General features: G+C 44.4%; 1 protein-coding gene across 1 annotated transcript in view; it reads left to right on the top strand.

The window, feature by feature from the left end:
* LOC123768337 (gamma-butyrobetaine dioxygenase) overlaps window positions 1–13,026 on the top strand; it is a 278,683-nt gene that overhangs the window by 176,089 nt on the left and 89,568 nt on the right. The window contains 1 exon segment of the mRNA XM_069306882.1: window positions 2,326–2,431. Coding sequence (XP_069162983.1) covers window positions 2,326–2,431 — 106 coding nt within the window.

The following is a 13,026-nucleotide window of genomic DNA, read 5'->3' as shown; positions in this document are numbered from 1 at the left end:
TTACTGCACGTCTTCGGGGGCACTCAGCAGAGACGGTAGTGTGCTCACCTTGGCAGAGAAGGAAGTTGTTGGTGCATCTTTTGAAGTGGTGATTCTCAGCGCACTTGCTGCACCGTTGGTCTGGAGACGAACACTTTTTCGTGAAGTGTTCGTAGCTATAGCACTTATAGCATGTAATCAGTCTAACTCCAATAGTAAAACAGTGACAGATGATCTAGATATACCAGAGATCTTCAACACCATCAACATTTACCAGCAACAATTTAACACTCAACAAGTCTAGACGCTACAGCCTTACCGCAGAGCAGACAACTAGATTCTGGCTATGCTCTAGCTACCAGCTCTCGTCCCGTATTCGAGCTCTACACCCCCGGCCTCACTCAAGCTTTCTGCTCTCTTCTCTAGGACTCGTCTCAGCTATCACAACACATCATCAGCATTTCCAACAACCAACTGCTGTAACAAAGTCTATTTTAAATATTTTTAGTCTATTTTATGCCCGAAACGCTATGCGTGCTAGGGGCTTTACAAGAATGTAAAATCAACATCATTTCTATGTACTGTCTTTACCCCCAATATACCTTCTTTTATATAAATAAATAAATAAATATACATAAAAAACATTAAACTCTTTGAGACATGTCTCCCAAACATAATAAGATGTATAAATGCATCTGTACATAAATCAATGTAAACATGCATAAATAAGCAGGACACGAGTATTTGTTACTCTTATACTTTTCTATATATTTCTGTATGTTTGTACATTTTATTTTTATTAATAAAGGCGACAATGTGACTAAAGGGTCGCAGTAGGCGGTTGTGATGTTTTCTAAAGTGAACCCGAGTGGTTCGCTGATTTATTCTGATTTTGTATATTTGGTTTGGTTGTCACTTGTTACATAATTATGCATGGATTTAATACAGTACTGTATTTTGTGCTAATTCATTGTGTTGCAGTTTTGTTAAATATTATTTTTTTCCAGCACTTCTTTTGTTTTGTTTTGTAAATCTTTATGGTACTTTTCTGTTTTGTGGACACTGACAGTGACATTGTACCAGTGATTTTTCTTTGTATTTCCAATATTTGTGTTGTGAACAAATTCACAAGGGCCGTGACGAGGGTTCGAACCTACGTCCAAGAGGATCCCAGACGCTGCGTTAATCGACTGAGCTACGGATTAAGGCAGCTTCTAGGATCCTCTCGGATGTGGATGTGGATTCGAACCCTCGTCACGGCCCTTGTGGATTTGTTCATTTGATGCATCACGCTATTGTGATTTCTGTGTGTAATATGTGTTGTGCCTTGCTGTGACCCAACACACTGTTGTGTACTGCACTGTTGTGTAACTGTGTCTTCTTTTATTGAGTCTGTATGTTGTTCTGTGTTGTGTGTATGGTTTGTACTCCACTGTGGTGGTGGTTAATGAATTTTCTTAAGGACTCTTTTATAATTATGTTGTGTTTTTTGATACCCAATTTCAGCTCTGTATAATGTACTTCAGTATCATTCATGCTATCTCATGTGATTTTCTTGTTGTTTATTGATATTCCTGGTTTAGGTTATAGGTGCTCTGTGTACCTGGAATTGTTGTATTTTTAATATTTTCTATCTCTTTATAAATAAAGAAGAAAATAGGGTGTCGAGAAACAGTAACAACCAACCAAACACACAACGAAACTACGACATTAATGCAACGTTCGAACAACTATCTAGCAAGTTGTAATAATTTTCTAACATGTCATAAAATCTTTATAACAAGATGTATTGACTTTGTAACAAGTTGTAACAAGGTAACAGTAGGGACCGTTATGCTGTGTGTTTACAGGGAACCATATATGCCTTGGCTGAACTGTCCAGCCTATGGGCGGAGTGCTCACTCTAATCCGTCTTCATACAAATAACTTCACATTTCGCTCGTATGTGCACTACGGCTATAGGTTGCCATACTAGCAAATGGAAACGACTCGCGAAAGTGACGTTCTGTCCCGTTTTCTGTTTTGGGTCCTCTGGTTTAGTCTGTTAGGTTAGGAGATAACACTTTAAATTAACAATTTTCATGACTTTTGAAATCTTAGGAAAACTTGCTTCTCTCCTAACCTTCCAGAGGATAAAAACAGTGCTGATATGGGTCCATTTCATTTGGAAAATTATTTTTCAGTTTCTAGTACGGCAAGTTTTGGCCGTAGCACGCGTACGAGCGAAAAGCGACGTTATTTGTTAGAGGGATGGTTGAAGCCACCCCACTTCTAACTCTTGGGTCTCTGTGACGCCCCAGCCGTGTGGCCCCCAGCAACATTGTAATTTATTTCTTGATCTTTCAGAGAGACGTTTTTGGTTCACAACAAGCCTGACCCGAACAACCTAGCCTACACCTCAGTCAACCTTGACATGCACTGTGACTTGCCTTATATGGCCTACAAACCTGGCGTAAGTGCCTTTGTTCCTGTATAGTAAATTTGCTAAGTTTCAGGTGAAAGGGAAACCATACAGGTAGAGAGCACGTTTATTGTAAACGCAGGCTACACTCTCTGGTGTAGATGTCATGTATCAACATTCTGTTATTATAAGGTCCCTAAAACCAAAGAAAATCTAATGCTAATAGTACGAACCTTACCTATGTAATACTTAGTCTTACAAATCACTCTGAATCCTAGCATTCCTCCCCCTTTAAATAAAGCCTACCTCCAACAAATTAAGTATCAGACTGTAGTATGACTTCCTGATTTTCTCAACTGGGGATCAAACCCCCATTGCTTCTGGGAACCTTCTCCTGAGTTACTAGCTTCTAATTTCATAGTTGTGCTCTTTCCACTCTGTTGAACCTTGCTCCACCACCCTATCCTTACTATGTAATTATTACATTGGGTATTCTTGGGTCTTACTACTTATAAAAGAAAATATTTGCAAGCTAAATAAACAAACACAATTCTAGATTCAAATATCACATGTAACTGAAACCAGGAACATCAACACACAACGAGCAACATGAAATCCCGTGTGTGTAAACACGAACAGAATTCATGTACATTACACGGAACATGAAAACAAGTAGCAACACACGCAACGTAGTTTAATGGAGTCCATAAGAAAATTCATCATACAAACAGTGCAGTACAAAATAACATACAGACCCACGAAAACAAAGGCCCTACAGAAGACACAGGCAGTTACACAACACACCCTGACCTCTGATACCATCAGTGTCCTAAAATTAAAAAAAAAACAGAATGATGCACAATACGCAAGAGGCACTGGAAATAAACAATAACATTAACAACATAACTGCAACACAATGCATAACCTCAAAATATAGGACTAAAAACAGGCATAATTAAATAACAAGTGACAGGTTAAATCTGAACGAGACCCATAAAACGCGCGGGCTTTTACTATCCGTCATACCAAAGTCCGTTAGGTAAGGTAAGGTAATTATCAGGAGAGAGCAGTAAGCCACTACGATTATATGACAACCACAACCTATAGAAAACATATAACATTATCAACAACAAAGTAATAATTATCACTAAAACATTGGCCACTCAAATTATATATTGAAAAATTATATTACACTACATACAAAAGTCAAGAAACACCTGTCGTACAGCAAACCCTACTCAAAATGGTACAACAAATTCCTGCCACAGGGGATCAAAATGCTTCAACTCGTCCTCAGATCAAGTCCATTCCATCCAGCGGTCAACCTCAAAGACGCATTTAACAATTTTAACAAGGTGTTCATTCACAATAGGAATTTTCTCAAATATAAATAATATTATTATATATTAGCAAATTGTGCATATTTAGGCATTGGTTTGGTTAGGTTAGGTACTTAGGTTCTGTTGGCAAATATTTGTATTTGTAGTACATGGGTGAAGCATTTACAGCACTTTGGTTCAAACGAAAGTCGTCAGCTTCTTGTACCAGAAGTATTCGGACGTCATCAGTTGTGAGTCGTGTATAAACCGTTTTTCAATCATAAACAGGGGTTTGGCAGGTGCATGGAATCACTTTTGGCCTTTGTTTATGAGGGACGGGTTTAATTGCTTCCAAAAAAACAGTGAACCACTCAGGGTTCACTTCATACAACATTCCAACCTTTTACTGCGAACCTTAGTCACTCACAGTGTCGCCTGTATTATAATGAAAGAAATGTGAAAAATACGGAAATAGATACAATTATAACAGCTGCAAAGACACTGAATAAAAATCACCCCAAAACCTACCACATCCAAGAGACAATAGAAAGTGAAATAACATTATTATCTATTATTATCTCACTCATCATTAGCTGGTCGTTTTTCTGAGGTGTTTGTATATCCATAGAGCCATTATTTCCTTTTATAATAGGTCAGTAGTCCCTTTTTTATATTAATTTTAATATTCTCTACCAGGGGGAGCCATTAACCAGTTTCTGGATTTGGCTCTCCGACCATCTTGGGGTGAGGACATTTATTACTTGTTCACCTGCCAGTTTATTTTTATTTTTGTTTGTAAAACAAAATACAGTATAATGAAACATACAATATAAAGGCACCGAAGCACCAAAATAAAACCGAGCACCAGCTCCACACCACCCAACAATATAATACCATGAGTCATAAATGCAACATAGTTCATTACAAATATAAACGTCACAGCAAAATGCAGAACAACAATGAACACATAATAACAAAAAACAGATTACAATGGACATAAAGCAAAGAACGTAAATGAGAACATGAAACAAAAAATTAAAGACATAAGAACGCAGAATAAAAAACAGCACTACCCAGACGGGGCGAGCCAATTTATGAATATTAAACTACAAAAGTGCACAAAAGAACAACACCAGAAACGAAAGTAACATAACATTTAAAATGCAAAACGCACATACGACACACGGAACCCCCGGCACATACAGTACAAACAAAGAACGCCCGAACGGAACACACAGGAACCGGGAAACAAAGCGACAACCACACCCCAAACACGCATGAAATAGAATACCGGAACACGCAGGAACCGGCAAAGGAAACAAAACACATACACGAGAAAGCACACACACTCATACAACACCACAAGAACACAACACAGAATACAGCATTCAAACACACACAGGAAAAACCACAGCACAGTATAAACAAAATACAAAACAAAACATCTAAACACAACGCCTAAGTGAGGCGAGCCAAAAACATGGAAACAAAACATACATTAGCAGACAAGGCAACAATTACAATTTTTCATGGAGTATATAATAAAAGCACAAACACTAAGCATATTTATCGGGAAACTCCTGCGTCGGAAATCGCAAGCAGTAAGCCTCCCAAATTAGCATGTACTTCATCGAACACCTGATTACCAGGAGACACAAGGAAGAGGCATCAGATCTGGAACCCCGTAAATAAATCCCTTTGCCCGCAGCACCTAAATAGTAGAGGAGCACCATGGAACTGGACGCACTCGGCCATCAAAACTGAGTTCCAAAGGCTGCGACACACTGAGCGTGACCTTGGAGGTTGCGACCACAGGGAGGGGTGCAGCATGAGGGGTGCCAGCACTTGGTGACATACTAGGTTTGTCACAGGGAGCTGCACTGAGATTCACATGGGGGCTTCACACCGGGAGGATCCGCAGAGGACGCAGACGTACCAGGGTTCCCGCCACCAGCCACAGTAGCATAGACCTCCTGGCGTGTATCCTTCTTCAATACCACGACACGTTAACGATTCACTAGGGGCAACCTCCCAAGGAGGGAAGCCACCAGCATGAGACGCATGGGGCGTCACAGGAGGCAGTACAGAACCCCTTACACCACCGTCAACCACATCGTCACACTCAGTGGCCCACTTGCGAGAGGGCGACACACTTCAAACCTTCCAAGAATGCTTGGACACCGGCCGGTGATCATCCGAACTGTCACCACCAGCAGGAGGCTTCCGAGTAGAGCCTTCGGCTGGCCGCACCACACTGTGCAAATAGCAAGCCGGAAATACAACAGCCTCGCCAACAGGGGGTACAGACCCACACCCCCACAGGCGACACAGGAACAGGAACTGTAGACAGAGCAGGCGGGGCTGGCGGAGGCGAAGGGGCCGGCTGATGCGAGGAAGCCGACGGTGGGGGTGGGTCCGCACCCGCCACCACCCCGACACCCACACCACCAGCACTTACTGGTGCGGCATCCAACACCGCATCCGTCCTCGCACAAGGGGCACCACCCAGAACCGAGATATCCTCCTACTCTGACAAAGGAGGAAAATCCGCCTCGTGGAACACGTTACACAGATCATACATCCGAGTGTTGCAGGCAGCAGCCAAATGTCCAACGTGGCCATACTTAAAACATGTCCGAGTCTGCCCACGGTAGTAGAAGCAGACCGTAAAGCCAGCGATCGAGAGAGAAGAAGGCACACTCCCACGAAGAACCATTTTAGCTGTCCTGTAGCCATTATTGAGTCCCTTGACGTCGCCGGACGTGTGCCTACACACACGAATAGAGTCCACACGTCCATACCTGGCAAGAGCCCGACGGATATCCTCAGACATTTCAAAAGGCGCATTCTTAATAGACACGTATGTGTACTCCACACTCAAATTCGACACAGTCACAGAGCCGAGACCATTGCTTAGTCGCACCACCTGATCCTCATACTGGTCGAGAAACTTCCTGAACAAGCCACTCTCGGCGAACTTCACAACCACTCTGTCCTCGCGAACGACCTGAAGACCAGTGAGATCTTTCACTTTCACGTCCATAACTTCAAACAGAGTTTTGCTGATGATTCTAATATCCACCCTACAGGTAAACGTCAGCCCTGCCGAGTCCTTCCTCCTCAGTGGCGGCACATAGGTCCCCATACTGAGACTGAAAAACAGTCACCCCACAGTGACAAACTACCACTCGGCGGGGCAACCGACAATCGTCCAATGTAAACACCAGCCAGGAACAGAGAAACCACAGGCATCACCTGCACGTTGCCTGTTTGGTGTGGCTGTCTTGGGTTGACGCATGTGCTGTCGCCAGGCTGAGACCTGAGCATGTTTTTTTTTGTTTTGTTTATAAAAGAAAACCACAGTACAAACAGAAAACCATTCACAAAAAACATGATTACATACAGAATACAGTAATACATCAGTCAAAGAACCCAAAGACAAGCATAATCAAAAGGGAAATACACGAATAATCAATATAGAAATACACATGATACAAGCATATAACAAACTCCAACACGGGCATATAAGAAAAACTAAAAGCAGTACAGGACACAAGGCATTAATAACAGAAAACAGAACTACACAGGAAACCGTAAGTACAAAAAAAAAACTTTTTTTTTATAAAAAAGAGGCAGAATACAAAGCACAAAAAGGATAGAACAGAAAAATAATACATAATTAGCACAAGTCAAAAACACATGGCACATGAAAGAGACAAATAACAGCAAGTACAGGCAAAAAGGCAAAAAGAACATCCATAAAACAGGAACATGAATACAAATACCCCGACAAGTGAAAGGGGCGGATAAAGTATAAACTCGGGCACTCCAAACCCCACACAGAGAAGCGCAAAATACACAAAGGCACGCTCCAGAGACATAGGAGTTAAAAGCACACATACCATAAATAACACAAAAAGGCACAAAGAATACAACCCTTACAGGGCAAACAAAAAAGCCCCCGCAGGAGCCAGGAAAAAACATACCCACCCACAAATGCACCAAACCTAACACACAAGCACAGAAGCAGCCGCAACAGAAACAAAACATCCACACACGTGATGCACGCAGGCACCGGGGAAACAACATGCACAACACAGACAGAAACCAAGCACACCAATCACGCATACTTCTCCGGGTACTCCCGTGCTGGAAACCGTAAGCTATTCAAAAAGCGGACGGCCAGGAGTCGCAAGAGGCCGAGGCATCGAATCTGGCACACCCAAGATAAAACACTGTGCCCGCGGAATCCAGATGGTAGATGGGCAACAGGGAACAGGACGCACCAGATCATCACACTCAAAAGCCAGAGGCGTCGTAGAATCGTCGATCACCTCGCCGGACGGGAGGACGAAAGGGATGGGTTTCCCACTAGGACGCTTGTCACAGGGCCGCACATCAGGAAGCACACCGGACTGCACGGCAGGCCGCACACCGGCCCGCCCACTAGGACGTGCACTCCGGTCGATGTCAGGCACCGCACCGAGTCCCGCGGAGGGAGGCTCCACATGGGCCCCAGCGCCCCCACCAACCGGAACAGGAGCAGAGGCCTTCCGCCGCACATCCTTCGACAACACCACTACAAGGTCGCGATCACCAGGGGCAACCGCTCACTGAGGGGAGCCACCAGCAGGAAGCACAGCGTCCAACACAGAAGGCACTACAGGAGGCAACACAGCGTCGGCCACAGCTACCTTGAGGTGCTTCCGGGGCTTAGTGTCCCCGCGGCCCGGTCGTCGACCAGGCCTCCTGGTTGCTGGACTGATCAACCAGGCTGTTAGACGCGGCTGCTCGCAGCCTGACGTATGAGTCACAGCCTGGTTGATCAGGTATCCTTTGGAGGTGCTTATCCAGTTCTCTCTTGAACACTGTGAAGGGTTTGCCAGTTATGCCCCTTATGTGTAGTGGAAGCGTGTTGAACAGTCTCGGGCCTCTGATGTTGATAGAGTTCTCTCTCAGAGTACCTGTTGCACCTCTGCTTTTCAACGGGGGTATTCTGCACATCCTGCCATGTCTTCTGGTCTCATGTGGTGTTATTTCTGTGTGCAGGTTTGGGACCAGCCCCTCAATTATTTTCCACGTGTAAATTATTATGTATCTCTCCCGCCTGCGCTCAAGGGAGTACAGATTTAGGCTCTTTAGTCGGTCCCAGTAATTTAGATGTTTTACTGAGTGGATTCTAGCAGTAAAGGATCTCTGCACGCTCTCTAGGTCAGCAATTTCTCCAGCTTTGAAAGGGACTGTCATTGTGCAGCAGTACTCCACTCTAGATAGCACAAGCGTTTTGAAAAGTATCATCATCGGTATAGCATCTCTAGTGTGAAAAGTTCTTGTTATCCAACCTGTCATTTTTCTTGCAGTTGTGACGGCTACTTTATTGTGTTCTTTAAAGGTAAGGTCTTCCGACATGAGTACACCCAGGTCCTTTACATTGCCTTTTCGTTCTATGTTATGATTTGCCTGCGTTTTGTACGTGGTTCCTGTTTTTATGTTTTCAATTTTTCCGTAGCGCATGAGCTGAAACTTATTCTCGTTGAATACCATATTATTTTCTGTAGCCCATAGAAAGACCTGATCAACATCTGATTGGAGGTTTGCCGTGTCCTCTATGTTGCCAACTCTCATGAAAATCCTAGTGTCATCTGCAAAGGATGATACAGTGCTATAGGTTGTGTTCTGGTCTATGTCCGATATGAGGATGAGAAAAAGTACTGGAGCAAGCACAGTACCCTGGGGGACTGAGCTCTTCACGGTTGATGGGCTGGATTTTATTTTGTTGACTATTACACATTGGGTTCTGTCAGTCAGGAAATTGTAGATCCATCTGCCTATTTTCCCGGTAATTCCTTTTGAACGCATTTTATGTGCAATAACACCATGGTCACATTTATCAAAAGCTTTTGCGAAATCTGTGTAAATTACATCAGCGTTTTGTTTGTCTTCCATAGCATCTAATGCCATATCATAGTGGTCCAGCAACTGCGACAGGCAAGAGCGCCCTGTTCTGAAACCATGCTGTCCGGGGTTATGGAGATGCTGTGATTCCATGTATTTTGTGATCTTACTTCTTAGCACTCTCTCAAAAATTTTTATGATGTGCGATGTTAGTGCTATCGGTCTGTAATTTTTTGCCTCTGCCTTATTTCCTCCTTTATGGAGTGGTGCTATCACTGCTGTTTTTAGTATGTCAGGGATAACGCCAGTATCTAGGCTTTGTCTCCACAGAATGTGAAGGGCCTGCGATAGTGGTTTTTTACAGTTCTTGATGAATATGGAGTTCCAAGAATCCGGGCCTGGTGCAGAGTGCATAGGCATACTGTTTATGGCTTCTTCAAAATCTAGTGGGGATAGGGCGACGTCTGATATGTGATTTGATGTTGGTATCATATCCATGAAAAATTCATTTGGGTTATCAATCTTTAGTGCATTTAATGGCTCACTGAAAACAGAGTCGTACTGCTTCCTCAGTAACTCGCTCATTTCTTTGTTGTCATCTGTGAAAGTTCCATCTCCCTTTCGCAGGGGCCCGATACTAGAGTGGTTTTTGATCTTGATTTTGCATAGGAGAAAAAATATTTCGGATTTCTCTCTATTTCACTGATAGCCTTTTGCTCTCTTTGCCTCTCCTGGGTTTTGTATGATTCTTGTAGCTTGAGTTCAATTGTTTCTATTTCTCTACCTAACCTTCTTCGCCGTTCTTGAGATAGGGTGCGACTCTCAAGTTGTTCCGCGATTCGTTTTCTTCGCCTATATAAGGAACGACGTTCCCGTTCCAATCTGCATCTCTTTCTCTTTTTTCTTAGGGGTATGCGGTTTGAACATATTTCTAGTGCTACTGAGCTTATTTTTTCCAGGCACTGGTTCAGGTTTGCATTTCCTAGCTGTTCTTCCCAGTTTATTTCTGTGAAGTCCTGGTTTATTTGCTCCCAGTTTATCCGTTTATTATTGAAGTTGAATTTGCTGAAATCTCCTCCACCGGGGGGAGGAGCATTTCATCAAATCATCCATTGCATGGATGGATCATCATCCATTGCATCACGCTCCTCTGCCCACGACCGGCGAGGTGACGCACCCCGAGCCGAGTGACGGCGTTTAAAAAGAGGCCGCTGATCGTCGGAGCTGTCACCCCCAGCAGGCAGTGCCCCAGAAGAACCATCAACAGGCGGCCCCAAAGCCGGGGCAGCACGATCACACAGAACAGCATCCTCAATAACGCAGGGTAAAAGGCCACCTACCAGGCATGGTGACTGGAATCGGAGAAGGAAGAGACACAGTAGGCGGAAGAGTAGACTCCTGCACACGTGAGGTATCCAGGGAGGGTGACGGAACCGGCAGAGGAGAAGAGGTACTCGACAACGAGGAAACCGCCAGAGGCGACGAGGCAGAGGGCGTGGGTGGAGACACACAAACCACCGCCCCGCCAGCCCCAGGAAGCACACGTCCTTCAGCAGAAGCAGGTGCCACCCCTACAGTATTCCCCAAGGCCACCGGATGCGGATGCACCTCCGCAGTTATCGAACGACGGTCCGAAATAGGCGCCCCCAGGATCCCCCCAGGTCCCTCGAACTCACCGGCGGGGCAGACATATCAGGTCCAGACGTAGCGACATCTGGAACCGCCGGGGGAACCATATCAGGCACCTGCACAGAGCGAGGATCCCCCGGGGAATCCACACGTACAGATAAGCGAGGAAAGTCATCCTCCAGGAAAACAGAAGGAGCCTCAGCACGAGGAGCATCGCAACCGGCCGCTAAGTGGCCCTCAACACCACACCGGAAACACGTGAGGGTTTGACCCTGATAGAAGGTCCTCAGAGAGAGCCCACGAAACGAGACCCTGGACGGTATAGGGCTCGTGAGCCGCATGACAAGCATGCGTGAACCCAGCCGGCCCGCACTCAAATCGTTGAACTGGTGCCACACCACCATCCCAAACCGCGTAAATAAGGACATGAGGGCCGCCTCGGGGATGGGCACCAGCACGCCGTGAACACTCACAATCGACAACGGCCCCCAGGGATCCGAGATCTCCACAGACACAGCCGAAGCCGGAAGAAGAAGCGTGCGGCCATCCCAATGAGCCACAAACTCCTGGTAAACATGTGACGTGGCGAACGATACCGCAACACGGGTGGGCGATAGCTTCTCGAGGCACAGGAGCGCGGGGACGTCAACATAGGAGAGCAACCTCTACAACGGACCAGTCCACAGCAGCAGAAAAGTCCAGCCGCACTGTATCAAACCTCCGAATGCGGCTAGTACCAGCCGCGTCCATACCGGCAGGCGGGCCCCGACCAGCGGGCGCTCCACACCCCCCCCACAGCAAACCACCACTCAGCAACGGCAGACGACTACTGACAGCCGGAGCCTGACGTCTGCCTGAGCGTGTTTGGGTGATGCAGTGATATGAGTTTTTTTTCTTTATTATATAAAACAGAGTGTATATACAATGAAAAGAAAAGTTTCCATAGCAACGGAACTGTACGCAAACACAACATTAAACAGAAACAAAACAAGTAATTTATCAATACAAGTTAAAAACACATGCACCCAGTGAACAGTGAATAGACGTGCGCAAATGTTTCACCAATTCATCAAAATGAAAAAATACAATAAACACAATAAGAGAAATTCTACAGCAACATGCAGCATTAACCATATATAAACAAACAATAAATCTGAACACGTTCAGATGAAATTGGCAGACACATGACCGGAATGTACAACTTTCCTAACGGCTGAAAGCATTACACAACACACAATACGTTCACAAATTATCCGAACCAAGCAAGAAAGGGAGACACCTCCGAATCTTGCTATAGGACCAGCCACACACACTTAATCACACATTATTCCCTAAACACATAAGGGGGTTCAAGAAAGCACAAAGGCAAAAGAATACACATTAAAACGTTAGACATTGAATCGAAATTTAAATAAGTTTATTGAGGTAAAATACACACAAAGGGATGAGGTAGCTCAAGCTATTGAGCTTGGGCTACCTCATCCAGTACAACGTGCTCATACATATATAGACACACATCACAAACAATAAACATATTGCCGAACATTCTGTGAAATAAACATATACATTTCTTCCTTTACACAAGTAGTATGGTATCAGACGTACACACAAATACTTTTATGACAGGTATACTTTATAGACAATTTGCAAGAGACATGCAGATAATTCAACAAAAGATTACAGTCTTGGTGCAAAATTCTTATATCTCTCCAGAATATATAACAATGAACATCTGTAACCCTGTTTCTTAAACCATTAACATTTCATGACAACATTTCAGTCTAGGGTGATCCATTATTAAAC

The sequence above is a fragment of the Procambarus clarkii genome, chromosome 59 (genome assembly GCF_040958095.1).
Source record: "Procambarus clarkii isolate CNS0578487 chromosome 59, FALCON_Pclarkii_2.0, whole genome shotgun sequence".
NCBI lineage: Eukaryota > Metazoa > Arthropoda > Malacostraca > Decapoda > Cambaridae > Procambarus > Procambarus clarkii.
This window is presented reverse-complemented; position numbering and strand designations above follow the sequence as displayed.